At 37.2% G+C, this 19381-nt stretch overlaps 1 protein-coding gene across 7 annotated transcripts in view; it reads right to left on the bottom strand.

Annotated features, from left to right (window-relative positions):
- adcy7 (adenylate cyclase 7) overlaps positions 1–19381 on the bottom strand; it is a 99596-nt gene that overhangs the window by 17850 nt on the left and 62365 nt on the right. For 6 of the 7 annotated variants that reach the window (XM_028475120.1, XM_028475156.1, XM_028475114.1 and 3 more), the window contains 9 exons: positions 13151–13311; positions 8499–8610; positions 8228–8355; positions 7991–8149; positions 6434–6566; positions 5934–6122; positions 5772–5815; positions 1310–1369; positions 490–567 (listed from right to left, as the gene is read on the bottom strand). In XM_028475120.1, coding sequence (XP_028330921.1) covers positions 490–567; positions 1310–1369; positions 5772–5815; positions 5934–6122; positions 6434–6566; positions 7991–8149; positions 8228–8355; positions 8499–8610; positions 13151–13311 — 1064 coding nt within the window. The remainder of the gene's footprint in view (positions 1–489; positions 568–1309; positions 1370–5771; positions 5816–5933; positions 6123–6433; positions 6567–7990; positions 8150–8227; positions 8356–8498; positions 8611–13150; positions 13312–19381) is intronic. The other variant, XM_028475149.1, reaches the window with a different exon arrangement.

Genomic DNA, 19381 nt, shown 5'->3' with positions numbered 1-19381 from the left:
GTCCCATTGTCAAATCCAAGCACTGTACTTTGGGGGATAGAGCCTTCGCCACAGCCGCCCCCACCCTCTGGAACTCTCTCCCCACAAACATCTCTGCCTCAGACTCACTACAATCTTTCAAAACAGTTAAAAACCCACCTGTTCACTGAGTTTTCTTTAAAAGCTCTATATAAAAGTGATTATTATTATTATTATTATTATTATTATTATTAATAATAATAATAATAATAATAATATTATTATTAACATGAAATGAGTGCCGCAGACACATTTTAGCCTTACCTAAAGAGAAACCAATTATACTCATCGTCCCAAGCACTTCTCAAAAGTCATTGTTGCTAATAGTAATTGTCCCAGTCCCCCCGTCCCCCCCAACACACTTTTCAAAACAAACTGACGCCCTTGGCTATGAGCACTTATTGCAGTGCATATGTACGGAGGGCACATCAATTATGTCTGTATTAATGAATGAATGATTAATGGACATACTTGCTGCTGAGTTCATCTATGGTCGTGGTCATCTCATTGTGCAGTTCCTCATCAAACTTGGTCTTCTGGGATTTGTTCCTGCACAGAGAGCATCAGGATGGGACTGACTGACACACACACACACACACACACTATGACCAGAACAGATGCTGGAAAAACAGATCAGGTCATGTGGGTTTTCCACCATGGAGGAGAGTTAAAGTGATTGTGACCATTAGTGAGAAAAGACGACGATGGTTGGAGACAGTGAGAGGGTAGCGTTCAATGGATTGTTCTGGATGTGGGACACACACGACGTCGTGTGGGATAAGAAGGGGGCGTGTCTGTCCTGCTTCTCTCTGGAAACACCCTAGTAGGAAAACACTCACCCAGATGCCCAGACGTATACACACACGCCCAATATGATGTTTAGTCAGGGATTAGTGATTAATAGGAGTTTATCAATCCATTAACAAGGTTTAATGGGCAGCTTGTGTTCCTTTGATGGGAAAAAGGACTGTTAGAGGAAGGAATTACAACCTTTATTGGGAGTTAGTGTTGGGATGGCAAGGATCTCCACCTGGACAGTAGTTGTCAACTTGAATAACCACACTCCAAGTACATTACTGAAATATAAAATGTCAAACTGTAAACTAATATAGTGTATTTCACTGAGTTCTTCAAGTTACACTTTCAATAAAGTGATATAAATGTAAGAAGCAGGATTTATATTTCAATAATGGAAATACAATTTTTGACACAACCAAAAATATGCTGTTTGTGTGGGCTCATTTGCCAACTACTGCTCTGTCAGAATGGAGTCCTTGGAGGCTCCACTCACTTATAGCTGCTGAATGGAGAGGCAGACAAAGAGAACGGCTCCTCGAGAGACTCATCAAAGCTGTCAGGGTCCAACAGTAAGACACACAGACACAGCACATCACAACAGAGACACACACCCAACCAAATAACATCATATCAGATCAGTGGTTACACTGACGCTGCATGCTGGACATTGAAATCAAATCAACATAATCTGAAGGACACTGCATTCTCTTTCACTCATCTACTCTAATTACATCCCACACTGTTTGTGGAGCCAAGTCTCTGCCACCAATCAGTAGAAAGTTAGAAACCCTTTGAAGCTTTCTCTCTCCATTCACTGCCTGTGTCACATGATTACAGCCAGCCAACCAACCACTGATAGATTTAAGACAAATTACATATCCATAAAATATTTGAAGCAATAATAACAGCAGCAACCCAGCTGTAGGAGTTAGGGTGCTTTGTCACTTCTTTTACTTTGAAAAACAGGTTTTAAATTGGGAGATGAATGTTGCTTTTAAGTCTTTGCTGGACAGGCTCTAAAACAGTGTTTCTCAAATGGAGGTACGTGTACTCCTAGCGGTATGCAATGACGCCACTGAAAAGAGAGAGAGAGAGACAACCTTGGGGTTGGGAAACCATGTAGGGTCGCCAGGAGTTTAAATGTGGTTGCCTGAAATTTCTGAAAAATTAAAATACATTTTTTAAATGTTGTAATTATTGTTTGTTCTTTTTTATTAAAACAACACCATCTTAAATAACTGTATTTTTATACTTTCACTTTGTGAAATATAAATCGAGTTCAACTAAAATGAAGAATTTTAATTTTTTTTTATCTGAGCTTAAACATGATCAAAAAACTAATTCTAGAAAAAAATGTCTTTGGAGTCGCCAGAAATTCTTGACATCAAAATGGAGTCACGATCCAAATAAAGGTTGGGAACCACTACACTAAATACTGTTTCTTTCCACTTATTTACAAAATGAGATTATTTAAAATGTATGTAATCACTCATTCATTCCATCATTATGATCTATAGATGATTTTAAATAGTTTTCTAAGCAAAATGTTGTAGTTGTGAATTGGATTCAGAATTAAGAGAAAGGAAACCAAACTAGTTTGAGAGCCACTGCTCTAAAACATAATAATGGTATGTTATATATATACACATACATATATATATATATATATATATATATATATATATATATATATATATATATATATAATATATAATATAACATTGTGTTTATGTAAACTGAGATGTGTAAGAATTTGAAGATGCAAGATACTGTTTTATTTCTTGATGTCAATTTATTTAACTTTATTTTAAACTGTTTTTAAGTTTCCATTTACATGATCAATATAAATCAAATCAAACATTGTTCTTTATAATTGTAATTGTATATAATTTAATTTACTGTATTGTCTTCCTTGACAAGGTATTTTTTTGGCTCCAGGAGGACTTTAATCCAGGTGAGATGAAGTTAAATGGTTCCTTGTAGAGTAAAGGTTGCAGACCCCTGACCAGTGGAAGAAGGTTAGGAGACCCCACTATCAGAGCTGGACCCTCTGAATTTAATTCCATGGGGTGAAGCAATGCAGATGCTAAGTTGGTTATGCTACTGTTAAGTTCATTCAAGTACAATGTTTCTGCAAAATAAAAAAAAACAGAATACATGTAACCTGTTGTTATGCTTTGCTGTTATTTAAAAAAAATTTGTTACGTCTTCTTTTAAAATTATTACCTGTTATTTTAGCCACTGCTTGTTGCAGAAAAACTTAATATTGTCACTAAAACCTGAAAACATTTTGCAAATATCTGAAGTCATTGTCAATCTTTACTTCAAGTTAAGTCAACTAGTCATCAGCATGGATGGATATGCTATACACAGCTACTGTTTTTTTGTTTACTGTTTATTGTTTAACTTTACTTTTTACTGTTTAGTTTTACTGTTTTATTGGTTACTGTTTACTGTGTATTGACTTATTACTGTTATAGTGTTTACTGTCTACTGTTTATTGGTTACTGTTAATTGTACTTGTGTCTTGTGCCCTGCCTGTCTTGTATACTGATACTGGATGCCTTGAATTTCCCTCAGGACCAATAAAGTATCTATCTATCTATCTATCTGGCTATTCATCTTTTGCACCAGAAAGTCTGTTAATATTAGACGATGCTAATGTTAATTACAGCTAATGTACAGTACACAATGTAGGATTTTATGAACACACCGATATAGTGTTTTTAAAATCACACACCTTAAAGTTTGGGGATCTGGTACAATTTAAGACTGTACAGATAATGTATAAATCAAAAAATAAACAGCTACCTGGAAACACATCAAAACTGTTCACAGACAGACGGGGGGTTATAACTTTAGACGGAAACTAAACTGGGAGACTGTGGCTTAGTGGTAGAGTGGGTCGTCCAATAACCAAAGGGATGGGGGCAGGGGCGTAGCACCATATTTGGGCCCTGGGTACAAACCATCTTGTTGGGCCCCTACTGTAAGTTATGTACAGTTTAGTTTTTTGCCTTTTATAGATCTGTTCTACTATATTTTAGTGGTTTACTGAATATTGTGTTTGTGACTCCTAATAATTTTGCAATTTTGGCTGTTTTCCTTTCTTGAGGAAAGACATGGTTTCCTGCTGCTGTCTATCACCTGCTCCACGTCACAGCCACAGCGCAGCAACAGAACCACATGTGGGTCATACCATTTGAACTGTTTTAGGGTGGGGGAGGTGGAAAACTGTGCTTAACAACCAGCTTATTTTCACACAAGGCCCTTTTCATTCACATATACTATAAATAATCTAAAAATGTTTAAGTGCATTTTCGTACATATACTGTATAGAAAACAGTCTTCTGACCCCCCCCTCCCGCCTTGGGCCCTGGGTACTCAGTACCCTTTACTCCCCTAGTCCGACATCCATGGTTGAGGGTTCAAATCCCTCTCTAGCTGAGTCATTGTCATTGTGTCCTTGAGCAAGGCACGTTACCCACATTGCCTCGTATGAATGGGTATGAATTGTGCATGAATGTAGGTGCAAAATGGCAGCCACACTTCTGTCAGTATGCCCCAGAGCAGCTGTGGCTACATTGTAGCTTGCCATGACCGGTATGAGTCAGTGAGTGACTGGTGTGAAAAAAGCGCTTTATAATTCCAAGCCATATTATTATTATTATAATTATAATTATTATTATTATTAAACTTGAAACAACAGTATGCTCTGACTCATTTAAAAAGCAAGTGTATTTCCATTTGTGGGCTGGATTTGTGGAATGATCTTGATGAAACATTTAAACCAAGTTTGAACATAATGCAGTTTTTTTAAAAAATGTACAAAAGATATATCTTTGGAAATTACAGAAATGAAGGAGAATGTAAATCTCACAGATGTTGATAACACCTGTGCATTTTCTTTGTTTTTGCTGTGTTTTTCTCAATAGCTTGGTTACAGTATTTATTTGTATTGTCCATTTAGTTTATTTCATTGGATTTTGCAGTTGTTAACGGTGAAGAATGGGGGTAGGACATGACAAGCACAGGCTTCTTCCTATCCCTTGTCAAACGAATAAAATGTATGATACAGAAATGTACTTTTTTTGTTTCATAGAGATTTCTGTTGAGATTTGTTTATTCGTTCTCATACATTTTTTTTATTTGTTCGTTATAAATAAATACATAATGCTAATAAACTCATTAGTTAAACTGCAAGATAAAGATTATGTTTTAAAACATGTTCTACCTTATTCACAACAACCAGTGTAATACAGAACCTGTGCATGCCCTAATTAGTGTAATGAATGACAACCTGGGGAAGTCATTTGGCCAGTGGCAGTGAGAAACTGTGTTCAATAAAAACAGTATTTTAATAAAATAAGAAACTAAATAAGTGATATTAGGAGGATTTGTGATTTCACCTTTTTTAAGAATGGTTAAAAAGTAAAAGCACTTTAAACGAGATCTTTAGTTTCCCGATGAAAACAAACTAAGTATTACTCCAACATATTGTTCTCCCTGTTATATAAACAGCTAATTAGTGCCTACCTCTATCTAGAGACTTCCCAGCATCTTATTTCATGGTTTTGCACATTTGACATAAAGCAAGAAATAGGAAGCATTTGTGCAGCATCAGGAACATGAACAACAACCTCTTATTAGAAAACAGTTAAAACAAATGTTTTATGAAAAGTTTGACATCTTAGGATGCAAACATTGTTTGAATTTTGAGATCTGGAAACTATAAAGTAAACTTCTTTTGGGTTGTTCATTGTGAAGAACATTACTGAACATATTTCAAGTTGTCTCTGTAAAAATCCTTTATAAAGCTTCCATCACCTGTACTGTAAACTCTTATTACTAAAATGTGATGACACCATCTCTCCTCGTCATCCAAACACCCCTCCCCCACACTCCCCATACAGTACACACACTTAATACTCATAATTGGGTAAGATTTGACTCACCTCTCAGGGATCTTGTTACCGGGGGCAGATCGCAGAGGAATGTCCTGGAGAAGATTAAACAATAATCCCTCAGTGGAAAAAAAAATTCTGAATGACCTCAATGTTATGAAGTAATGTATCTTGATGTAACTCATCAGAACATCCTCAGTCTTGCACAGTTACCTTGAAACGTGACTTGCCATTGACGATAGTGTCCGGGGTAAAACCTTCTCTGTTCTGGAGGTGGGCGAATGGTTTGACGGCCCCCCAGGATTCAAGGTAGCGAGTCATACGCACAGACGCCCTCATCTTCAGACCGTCATTTACTCGTGGTTTAGGAGCAGCACGGGTGTTCAGGGAGGAATCCTTGGACTATTAAACATGAACAGGATTCATTTTACTGTCATAAATAGCAAAAACTCAACACATAACTGTTGTTATAGTAGGAGAGTATGTCCATATATTATATATTGTCCATTATAATAAAACAAAAACAGAATATGTCAAAGATTTAAGAGCACGAGAGTAAAAAAGACAGAAGAGGAATTTATATTGATAGACATCCAAAATAATATGAAATCAAAAATTATGACAATAGAAGATTAAAGGTCCACCCCTGTTCTGGACAGAAGATCCTTTTTCCAAATAAAAGTGGAAATGAACTAAACCAACAGAGCATTTACCCTTGGATCGATGACTAGGTAGGTTTGGATATTCAGCTCCTTGAGGTAGGGGTTCCTGAGGTGACCGTTGCCGTCTTCCACATCATAAGCCTTGTTCAGGTGCTTTAAAGTGGCCTCTGTGATGTGAACACGCCTGTTTAGGGAAGGCATAGGACCAGATCAGCAGCTGGTGCTGTTCTCTCTGAATCACACTCACCCTAATGTACCACTTATTGGAAGTACTTTATTAGAAAGATACCTGTGCTGTGAACTAATCCTTTATTCATGCTGATCTTAGAATACAAGTTTAAATGAAGCTATGGTAGATTTACCTGGATAGTCAATGTGGATACTGTAGTTTGCATTAGTGAAATGGTAGAACATTAAGGGGTGGATTCACTACAGGTTTAGGGGTATTAAAACGTGTGCAAATGTCACTCCACGTGCTAATAAGGGGTACAAACCCCAGGGAATCAGGACTGTACGTGTTCAGCGCGTCACAATGTGCCCACATTCCATTTAGTGCATTTCCCTCAGATGAATATGTAATGTAGGCGAATCACAAGAAAATGGCAGGGATAAATTCAAATAAATTAATGCAGCGGACGCAATGCAATTCATCAAATCTGGAAATGTTTGCGGTGACTGTTTCTGCGCTGAAAATAATACGACCCACAGGAATGTGCAAACACACACACAGATATAATAACTGCACTGAATGACTGAATGTTGACACAAAACACAGCGGAGATGGAAAAAATGAGAATGAGAAAATGCAGAGTAAAGTGTGTGTGTAATTTACACAGCGATGTTCACATGTTAAGTGTGCTTGACACAGTGCTGCTCAGAAGTTCAGACCTGCTGGATGATGTTTTCCATGGACTGATCACAGCAAAGTTTCAGGAACTGATGGAGCACACACATTAATTTAGGGGGAAAAAATATAATTAAGTTTAAAAGTTTATTAAACAGGATTTTTATTTGTTTATTTAGTTTTCTACATTATTGAACATTTGTGCAGCAGACATAAGTCCACCTGCCTCCAATTTCACTTCTTCAAATGCAGCTTTTTGCTTCTGTGCACTCATCTCTCCATGTTGAACAAGCAAAATGTTCATTTATATAGAATGGTTTCAACCACTTCTATACACACACCTATTTGCGCCGCAATCTTAGTGGATTCCCTACAGCAGGTGAAGAAACAGCACCACCAAAGGATTTAGGAACGCACCTGATTTACCACCCTTTATTTCAGATCTTAGTGAATCCTCCCCTTAGTCTGTTGCAGTGTTAAATCGGGAAAATTGTATACATTTATTTAGTTGCAGTCCTTGAATTACAAACAATAGAATAGCTTTCAATGTTAATATGGCGTTATGTGACTCAGACATAAAGACTTAATCGACACTATCACAAAGCAAGACAAAGGTTAAACAATTCCACATTCAATATTCAGTTAGTAAAAAGTGAATAGATTTAATGTTGATGTAAACCTAAGACAAACTTTTTACTGATATGACATCCTTTAAGTAAATCTATAAGAAAACAAGGTGAGCCTGAGGATGCACATATACTTACCCAGGGAGGCCTCCTGACTCCATGTGATTGGCCAGAGTGACGTCATGTGACCAAACATCAAACTGCCACTTGCGAAGGCCGATCACTCCACAGAGCACGTTTCCTGAGTGAACTCCCACCCTCATGTTGATTTCTGCTCCTGTGGCTTCACGTACCTGCCTAGAGGCGTTTATTACATGTCCATTTAAACTGCAAACAATCAGTCAATGCCAGATATTAAGAGAAACAAACACTCACTTGATGGCTTCACACATATCCAGCCCCATCTTGACACAGTTCTTGGCATGTTTAGGCAGAGACACTGGCAGCCCAGATACACAATAGTAGCAGTCTCCAAGAATCTTAATCCTCATGCATTCATTTTCCTTCAAAAAGTCAGGAAAACATTCACAATAAAAGTGACTACTCATCAAGTCATTCATCAGAATGTTTTCTAGACTCTTAGAGCTAACGTTTTACTTTTCAAATGTATTTTCTTTGCAGGAGAAAATTTAAAGTAATGACATACCTTTGCGATTTGGTCAAACTTCCCGAACAGTTCATTGAGCATAATAACGAGCTCCTTTGGAGAACAGTCACTGGCCAACCGTGTAAAACCAACAATGTCTGCGTACAGAATACTGGAGGAAAAAGATGAGAATCCATAAAACACATAAAATGAAAAACACAAAACTGTGTATGAAAATTAAACCAAAAACTCTTTTTTTGCACGACAAATGCCACTATGACTGAGTGTGAAATCTGTGGTCTATTGGAGAGGTAACAGGCCATCTCAACATATTTTGATTAAGAAAACTATTTCTACATACCACAGATTGATAATTCATTAGAAGAATTAAAAAAAAGCATAACACAGCCTGCAGAAAATCATTTAATCGTGCATTTATTTAATTATGTTTAAGTTATTATCAAGAAATAAGATGGAGAATATCCGTATATGCAGTGGAATCATTGAACCAGTGAAAGAAGGAGTGAAGGACACTGTTTAAACGTGCTCAAAGTAAACTATTCTTCACTGCACGGCGGCCTTTTGAACCCATTATGATCCAATATGGCCTGTTAATTGGGATGTTGCTTTACAAACAAAAACATCAGACTCATTTCCCATTAACCTACAGCAGACGTGATAAGTGACTGATTAAAAGGCCTGTCTGGTTCATTGTTGAATCATTAGAGTTGCCTGTCAGCAAACCACAGAGAGGACAAGAGAGAGAGAAAGAAAGAAAGATTATCTGAGTGACCTCACAGAGACCTCCATATACTGTGTTTATATACGAGCCACACTGTGTGAATCATGTGATGAAACTTGATCAGTTCCTCTTCCCATAATAATATAATTCTACATAATTCTGCAAATGAAAGCAAAGCAAAAAAACTACAGCTCTTAAGCTGAGTAATGTCATGACACGCACCCCTAGGGGTACACAATGGCACTACAGGGGGTACCAGAGAGAGAGAGAAGAAAATTAACAAATAAAGTATCAGTCTTGGACCCACACCAGGCGTGAGATGACCAAAAATAATTTTTAAAAAAGTATAGAAGTAAATCTATTCAGGTGCCACTAAATCAGTGTTTTTCAACCTTGGGGTCAAGACCCCATGAGGGGTCGCCTGAAATTTCTGAATTTTTTGAAGTTTCGTAATTATTATTCTATTTTTTAATGAAAACAACACAATCTTAAACAACTGTATTTCTATACTTTCACTTTGTGAAATATAAATCTATTTTAATTAAAATGTAGCAAAAAAGAACAGCAAAAAAAAAACTAAATATGAGCTCAACAACATCAAAAAATGTCTTTGGGGTCACCAGAAATTATTGATATCAAAATGGGGTCACGATCCAAAAAAGATCTGGAAGCCACCGCACTAAATACTATTTCATTCCACTTATTCATAAAATGAGATTATTTAAAATGTGTTTTATTACTCGTTCATTCCATCATTACGATCAATAGTTGTTTTTATATAGTTTTCTATGTAAAATGTTGTAGTCAGACAAAGAGGGTACTTGGATTCAGAAATAAGAAAAAAGGGGGTACTTGAGCAAAAAACTTTGAGAACCACTGGACCAAAGAGCTGTTGTCCACATGTTGCAGAGGAACAGTGACACTGCACTGGCTTAAAAAGTCAGGATGCATCAAACAACAGCTGATCAGAGATTTTCTTAGTGGTAATGAAAAAACTCAACCAATTCCTTTACAATGTTTAAAGCTGCTATCCCCAATATTTTTCATATAATAAAATCATAGCATACGCCAGATTGATCAATGAATCAAACATAATTTAGTCCAAAAAGAAAGGAAAAAGGTTGAAATTTCCACTGGACATGATGAACATATCACTTTCTATCTTGTCTGGTGAAGAAAAAAAAACAGGAAATCACAATTAGAATTAAGTGAAAACACTTAAATGCATCTGTTTGGAGGACTCAACATCCCACAATGCAATATGCAAAAATGCGCATTTCTGATCTTTTTCCTTTCTTTTTGGAATAAATGATGCTGGATTTATTGATCTATGAAGCATACACTATGATTTTATCTAATTAAGAAACTATCGGGGTAGCAGCTTTAACCTCAACTCCTAACTTAGTTAGAGCACACATGACAATAGCTGGGTTTCCATGACAGATTTTCACAAAATAAAAGCAATATTTCTAAATGTCGACAAAGTATAATTGCGCTTTGAATGTTGTTTCCTCGTAACTCCCGTGAAATCTCATCCCCTTTGCTGCAGGAAGACGGACACTCAGAACCTCCTAGTAACACTCTGTATTCCTTTGTCGTTTCACGTCTTATGTGGCAGTAATAATTTTAAAGTGTAATGCTAAGAAATGTTCCAGTCTCCTCTTCTTTTCACACGTACCGCGTCATGTTTTCTCTGAGAGAAGTGGTCATGTGACCAAGTACGTCACACTGTATTTGTGGAAAAAGTATTCCCATAGCGTTTTTGTGATACATTTCAATATCAAAATGTCTGAAATTCCTCCTCATGAAAGTGTAAAAAAATGTCGTGATATTACAAATTACAAATGTTGTGATATTACCAGTTTTTATTGTACTATTTGGATTTTATGAATTTCCAAGGGTAAAGGAAACCCAGCTATAGATTCCATCCTTGCTAGTGGTCAGTTTCACATCACAGTGTATGTACTGTCATCTGAACTCTCTCAATAACAGTGCAAATCAAGAACAGAGAATGCCTTTTCCCTTAACCCTTCAAACTTGGATCCACTAATTCTACAATGGCCACGGTTACATGATGTTTTTTAAATCAAAATTAGTTATTCCGAATTAAATCAGTCGGAATTAAAGGGTTTTGCTTCGTGTTTACATGGAAATAGTAATTGCCGAATTGAGGTTTACATGGAAAACCGGTTTATTCAGCTTTATTCAATTCCGCTTTAGGTCTGTAGGTTGGGAAGGCTCTGATTAGACAGGGGAAGAACATGACGTATCACGTCTATCGGGAAAAACACGCAACAAACCTTTTCTTGTCGGCTATAACACAGAACACCACACATGAGAATTGTTTTCACTTTTATTTTGATTTTAGTTTTGAAGCAGCAGCTCAACAATAACACACGGTTTCAGTTTGGACCACGGAGCGGAAGGGAGATTGGAATTAATCGCCAGTAAAAAGCCCAGTAAAACTCCGGAAAACAATCACCAAGAATAAATATTTGCTCCCTGGTAAAGATAGCAGCTCTAACAACCGTTACAATGGTAAACTTGGTGATATTACAGCCTGTGAATGCAGTACGGGGACGCATTTACTCCACCTCCGGGTCCTAGTGCCAGCCGTTCTGTGAAGCCTGTGTGTTTAATAAGTCTGGGGTGTCCGTGTGAAAGTCTGCATGTTTATGCTTCCGTCCATCCACTCTTTTCAATATATCCGTCTTTTAAGGCTCTTATTTAATAGTCGCGGCCAGAGTCCGGGCTGCCGCCATCCTTGATTATGTTGTCGTTGTGGTAAAGCGTGCATGCGCAGAACGACCGGAATTAACTTAAAGCAGAATTAAAGGTATTGTAAAGGATGTTTTTTTGACTTCTAATTCCGGGTGGATCATCAAGACTATTGGTCCTCCTAATTGTCAATCATTCTGGTGATTCGTTTACGTAAGGATGTCGTACGCACACACCCCTAGCTAATTTTGGCTTGCTGCGCATGCATACTTTCAAGTGTTTATGTGTCTCATGAGCAAAGGTTTCAGCCATTCATTGAAGCTCGCCATTCTCACTGGGTTAGGAGATTATTTCACACAATGGCGTGCGCTGAAAGCACAGGTTGGGCTTCCTGCTGATGCCTCACTTATGAGGCATCAGCAACTTGTAAACAGCGCTGTGCACGAGGAAAACTGGGCTTGTGCACGCTCTCTCGCACAGGTTTAATAGGCGTTCCCTCTTGGAAGCAGGTAGAGTGTTGCGCATGTGCATTTTTTTTCAAAAAATGGACAGGGCTTTCCTTTTCTAAACTTTGGGAAAATCATCCTCTATACCTTTAAGCGTTTACAAGAAAGAGGAATTATCTAATTCGGAATTCAAATTGGAATGAACCAGCCACCTAATTCGGATTTAAATTTAATTCTGAGTTAAATTAGCATTAAGAATAGTGTTTACAAGATCAGTTTAAAGAGAAATTAACTTTTATTCTGTTTTAAAAAGGAATTAAAGCTCCCAGTTAAACGTGGCCAGTGTGTAAAACCATCTGCTAGTTTATATATAACAAAAAAATACAAAGTTAACACTGAACTGATATACCTTTAAAATAAAGGAAAGAAAGCAGGTGGCGAGGTCTCTCACAGAGTTTGGTAGAAGCTTTGCCAACATCTGTCAGCACCCACTATATTAAAAATGTAGAAACAAAGGCGGCACTGAAATCACACTCACAAATCCTCCTCAGAGGGGTTAGCTTCAGGTGCACGCTTAATACTTACAACACAAGGTGAAATACACCAAGAGAAAAGCCACAATTATTCAGAGAAAAAGGAAGCCTCTATATATTTATGTTCATGAAAATATGCCTCAAAAGTAGGAAGAAAATGGTATTCATAGCAAGGAAAGTAAAAGTAGATGAGTTTCACATATCTACGTTGCAATTAAAACTGTCTAGAGACTAAACCCTATGAATGTGTGTTTGGTTGCTTTGTGCTTATACCTGACATTCTCATGCCTCTTCACATATAAGCTGTGAAAGTTGTTATCCTTGACCAGTCTCTGTTGCTCCTCTTTATCTTTGCAGTCCTGCAAGCGCTCCATTATTGCCAGTTTCATCTTCATGGAGATATAGACAGGCAGTACAGACTGCAGCAGGTTCTCCTGTATGTACACACAAAGAGGAAGATAACAGCCTTTTATATGAGCCCGGAAATTAAGCTGTTTTGACTTAGCATTCAGTGTGCAGTGACGAGTGGTCAAGGACACAGACGCACACACATGCACAAACGCACGCATACACAGAATAATGCACAAAAGCCAATTACTGTTTTGTCAAGCTTTGACAAGAACACTGTTTACCTTCATTTCACCATTGATTATTTCAAACATCATTTTACCTGTGTCCACGTTTTAGCTTCATTACTGTTGTCATGACACCAAAAGGCTTTTACCAGTCACTACCTGTTAATGCTTCAGTATCAATCCATTAATCAATGCTTCCATCCAGCAAATAAAAAGAATGACATCAACATTTGCAGGTTAGCATGTCGCTGTAAATGCTACTTCCCAGGGGCAAATAAAACACCACTTTTTGCACAAAAATCCAGTTCTATGCCAGATTGACTGAGCTGCAAAAACAGCACAATAGTCCGCAAGCAAGCATCTTCCATTCATAATTTTTTTAATTCAAAACAAATCAATCATACACTAAAGTCCACCACTTTGGGGTTTTTATTTATTTATTTTAAACTGTAACATTTATGTAACTTATCTCCTCCAACAATTTGTGCTCAATTGAGACCAGACTTGCTACAGCACATCTTCACACTGTCCTACACAAACAATCCACACAGATTTATGATTGATCTAAAATGTTTGACGGTAAACATTGTTGTAAACATTTACTTGCCAATTCTTGCTAAATACTTTTTCAATGTTAATTTTTAGGCCGGGGGCTACCGGCCCAATTTTTGATTTGGGACCCCAAAAGAAGAAAAAAGTCGATTCATTCATTTGCGAGTCAAATATTACAAAGTTTGGTGCTAGCGAATAATTGTCACATACCAATAGATAAATGGGGCCAATTACGTGTTACGGGGCGCCATTTTTCAAATGACTCCTCCATTAGTTCTCATTAGATCGGAATGCAGTTTGTTATGAATAATCTATGTGTAAAAATGATGAAACGCTCAGAGCCCTTTTTTGAAATGGGGTCCACTCCCCATTTCCGCTAATTTCCAAATTTATGGGAACATAGTCGAGTGATATATCGTTTCAAAGGTAATTCAACGTAGATTACAATTATGCCTCGCACAATTCAATTAGGGGCCCGGGGAACCACCCCCTTTTTTTCGGCAATTTCCATTAAAGTGGTTTTCTTATTTATTTGTCAGTCAAATATTGCGACAGTTGGTGGTTGCGAATCATTGACACATACCAGTATATGAATGGGGCCTATTACTCCGTATGTGCCACGGGGGTGCCAGGGGAACTCCGGGGGCCCCATTTTTCAAATGATTACTCCTCTGTTAATGCTCGTTGAATCAGGCTGTAATTTTACATGGATATTCTATGAGCGGATGTCAAGAGCCTCTCGGAGACCTTTTTTACTCGGTGGAATCAAGTCATTTGACTAAATTTTCGGGAACGTGGTACGTGCCATTAGGTGCGGAGACGTTCCACTGGCCTGGCTGTAGTTCATCCGAACTTGTTAAAAATGACTAAACTTTGGAGTCATATTCGATGATGTTTGGAAGATATACAAATTTCATCGTAAAAACAGATTTTTTAGAGCATTTAGAATTTTGCTCTTATGTGAAGAACTATGTTCAATGCAAATATGACCTTTTCAACATCATTTTATCACTTATGGCGCCAATAAATCATTGTTAAAAAACAAATCACCAAAATCTCCATGCTGTCTAGATGCAATATGTGTATTTTTGGATTTTTGTCCAATAATACCTGAATTTTTGTCAGCCATTGGAAATCTACCTTTAAATGCTAACATCTGCTGTCTTGCACACAGGTGACTGGCTTAGTTAATTAATTAAGCTACAGGTGACTTTTCCATGTACTAATTAGCTCAGTGACATAAAGTATTGGCTTTGTTTGAAGTCGCATAATAACGTACTACTCATAAACGAGTATGTTGTGCGTTCCCATTAGATAGGATGAAAAGATTGAGTATGCGAGAAATACCCAGATGTATACTATATGGGGACACTTTTTAAGTGTGTGTGATGGCCATGGAGGGTCTCCAAAATGTCAGCATGAAATGTGTTTTATGGATCAAATGAGCACATGTTGATACTTAAAATGTTTTCAGAACTTCAGCACAGCTAGAATACTTGTGCGAGCCAGGAAGTATAACCACATCACACCCATTCTGTTTTCACTGCACTGGCTTACAGTCTCTGCTCGGATAGAGTACAAAATCCTGCTACTCACTCACAAATGCATCGCTGGTCATGCTCCATTATACCTGCAGGAACTCATATCAAGCCAACCCTCAACCCACACCCTCAGGTCATCCAGTAGCCTCCACTTTCATGTTCCTGCCACCAAGCGCCAAACCACAGAGTCTTCTGCTCTGCTGCGCCAAGGTTTTGGAACAGCCTCCCCGTGGAGCTTAGAGAAATACAAAACCTGAACTTTTTTAAAGCTAAACTGAAACATAACTTTTTAAGAAACCTTATAATTGTGGATGTTTTTAAATGTTTGTGTTTTCCTGTAGCACTCTGAGATTCCCTGAATGAAAAGTGTGTTACAAATAAAATGTAATGTAACTTTGGGATAAGGACTGGCTCTAAGGACTGGGGTGCGAAACGGGGGTGGGCTCGTGTTGCGGCTACAGTCTATGGGCTGGAGTATGGGCTAGTGCAGCGGACAGGCGACCCCACTCACGCCGGATCTGACTTGCCGACTTCCCTTACTAAAGAATCCACATTTAACTGAACTATTGTGGCGATTAGTGCACCCAGTTAACCCAACACGAAACTACCATATTGTGCTCTTTTGGCTGACTCGTTTCAGCTGCCCACAGCAATGACGTATGTTGCCCGTATGTTGTGACGTCACATGGGAACTATGTATATCCGAGCCCGTGGTCACGTGACTGCCGTAAAGTGAAACATTCTCCTGGCACATTTCAGCAGGTCACATGACCTGGTGAAAGACTGTCCGTCTCTCCAAACTTACATAGTCAGTATTTCAAGAGGGAAGCCCCACTCGGAGCATTGATACTGTCAAGCGCTGTATATTGGCCTGAGGAATCATTTAAAATAACTCATATGGGTCAACTCTCAAGGTCAAAAAGTCCACGGTGTGCCTTTAAAGTAATCTAATCTAATGTTTTTACACATGCAAACTCTTTGTTAAAAAAAATAAACAAAAAAAAAAAAAAAAAAAAATAAACAGCAGTTCTGTAAATCCTGTTGCTTCACTTTTAGCTGTTTCATGGTGCGACAAAGCAGGACATAAAAACATAAACAGCTCTGTAGTGATTGTGCTACAGCAGCCAGAGGGCAAAAGAGAGCTCACTTTAGACAGAGATTAGAAGAGGCAACTTCTCATGAAATGATAAATCCTTCTTCATATCATCAGAAGAACATCAGGTCACATCATCTGACTTCAATGGCTAAGTTTCAAAACTTTAGTAAAACAGATTAATAAGTTTTATTACAGTAAGTCATAATGATGCATTTATATTGCAATGTGTGCTATTCTGAAGGAAAATACATTTTGACCATTATAAATTTAATTTTCAAACACCAGAGTTTTATTCTGTTAAATCATGCACAAGAAGATTAATATTGACTTTGACCTTTTTCTGCAGCTTAGATGATTTTCATTTCTTGTTGTTCTTATAAGAAAAGAAAATAGCTACATGTGTGCACAGTTACAAATACTTCATGTCATTACACAGATAGTTTGAAACTATTCATACTTAGAAGAACTCACTTCCTCTGTTAATTTAGTTGAATACTTTGGATCGGCGTGCTGCTGGAACACAGGTTTTTATTGGATCTAAAAAGGTAGTGTTTATTGAGGTCTAACCATAGATTCTTTTATTTTTTCTGAGTCAAAATCACTTCACTCTGGCTTTGATCCTACTGCAAACAGGCTTCAAGGTAAACAACACATGTTATGAACTCAGTGCTGTTCATCTCAGGCTTGGTCTGACAATGTTTCGGATTAGCTTTTATTGGATCTCAGAATCTTCTAGTTTCACGTGTCAAAGGTTTCCATTTCGCTTTGTTGGAAAGGCGCCATCACGAGCCTTTTATTTCTTAGGAGTGTTCCTGGATACTTTCTAGACCAAGGGTAAGACTTCTTAAGGACTCAGGAAAATGAAATGAAAAGAAATTTAATTTGAAGAGGTATTGGAGAGAAGGGAATAATAATATTTTTCACTGTTTGGTCTTTTTCTTTTCATAAACTTAAAAAAAAAAAAAACGTTTTAAAAAAATTCTAAAGATGTGTTATGGAGTTTGACTTTGATTCTCCACTATGTATTATTCTTCCTTCCTTACTTCCCTCCAATAAAGAATGTGTTCATGATGTGGCATTATCACAGAAATAAAACTTTTTTTCACATGGTAATATTTTTCTGCATTTATGGCATATTTTCCAGTACATTTTCAGTAGAATAACAGCTTGCAGAGACAAAACTCATCGAGTAATAATTGGAAGCATTGGGAGTAAAAGGTCAATTTTTTAAACAGTGCTTGAATAGGAATGTGCTGAAACTTTCCAATTGACACCATGTGATTTTATCATCAAATTCTCACCCGTCACCTCTGCTGGATAACTTTCAGAAGCCTGGTTTGAACAGCAGAGTATGCATATGTTCATGATTACATTATTTCTAGGAGTCGTGCCTGTAAAGAAGTGCTGCTTCCCCCTCAGAGCCTTTAATATTCAGTACCCATTCCTCTAATAGTGGTCGTGACCAATATAACCTTTGTTTGGTAACCACATTGAAAAAGGGATGTTATCTCAATGGCAATATGCAGCATTTTTAGTTTGGAACCTTTCTGCAGCCAGGAGCAGGGTTGGGGTCAGTTACAACTGTAATTGTGTAATTGGTAATTAATTACAATTATGATGTAATTATATTTTAAATCATAATTTAAAAAGATGTATTGCTGTTATAATTGTAATTGAACTGTAATTGAGTTCTGATAATTTACTTTGTAATTGTAATTGGCATGAACATTTTATCAAAACTGTCATTTGCAAGCTAACACAAGAGGAAGGCTGTTTAATGGGGTTATTTATTAAAGCCTCAGTAATTGTGATCAATTGTAATTGAACTTCAGTAATTGAGAACATAATTGTAATGGATTTCAGAGGAAAAATAATAATTGTAATTTTAATTGTAATTGGAAAACATTCTGGTAAACTTAATAATAATTTAGTTGAAATTTTTAATTTAAAATGTAATTGACCCCACCTGGCCTTTAGTGTGGTTGCATTTGTGGAGCTTGGTTTTCTCAATTTAGTAGTTGCATAACATTGTGTTCGGCATTATACTGGTTTACAGTATACCGAATACATGACCTTTTTTTTTTTTTTTTTAATGAAGTTTACATTTATCACAATAAGAGTATATAGTGGCTTAATGGTGTTGAGCAGTGGAATGTGGCACTGTAGAATATTGTATTATTTCAGTTGTATGTTGTAAGTGTGTTTCAAGTATGTTAAAGCCACATCTGTGTGAAGCACGTTGATGCAAATCTTCAAAATATTTCACATGTGGCAGAAGTCTCACACAGTGTCTCCACGATGCTGCAAATCTTTTATTATTTCCCGAAAGTAAGGGAGAGACTTGCAGCGTTGCAGATTTAGCTACTTTGTTGCTATAGTTAGCGAGTTTTCAGACTCCTACAGCGACTTCTTATCACAAAGAGGTACTAGCGACAATTATAGAAACTTTTTTCGCTGTTATGGGAGACTTTTCTCAAACTATTTTGCCCCATGTACCATGGACATTAGTGTGGATAGTAATGTTAATCTAGAATATTCATCCCCCTATGACTGTATAATGGGTCACTGTAAATTAATTTACTACAGTAATCATTCTCTAAATCTTTTGAAAATATGGTAAATTCCCAGTCATGCTTGAAGAAAAAAAGTCATACATTGAAATTGTTATATATTTTGCACTGTAATAACTGCTGCTTGATTTACATTATGTTTAATTTGTAATTGTTACACTAGAACTATG

Source organism: Gouania willdenowi, chromosome 3, assembly GCF_900634775.1.
Source record: "Gouania willdenowi chromosome 3, fGouWil2.1, whole genome shotgun sequence".
Classification (NCBI taxonomy): Eukaryota; Metazoa; Chordata; class Actinopteri; order Blenniiformes; family Gobiesocidae; genus Gouania; species Gouania willdenowi.
The sequence above is the reverse complement of the archived record's forward strand: the minus strand, read 5'-3'. Positions and strand labels throughout refer to the sequence as shown.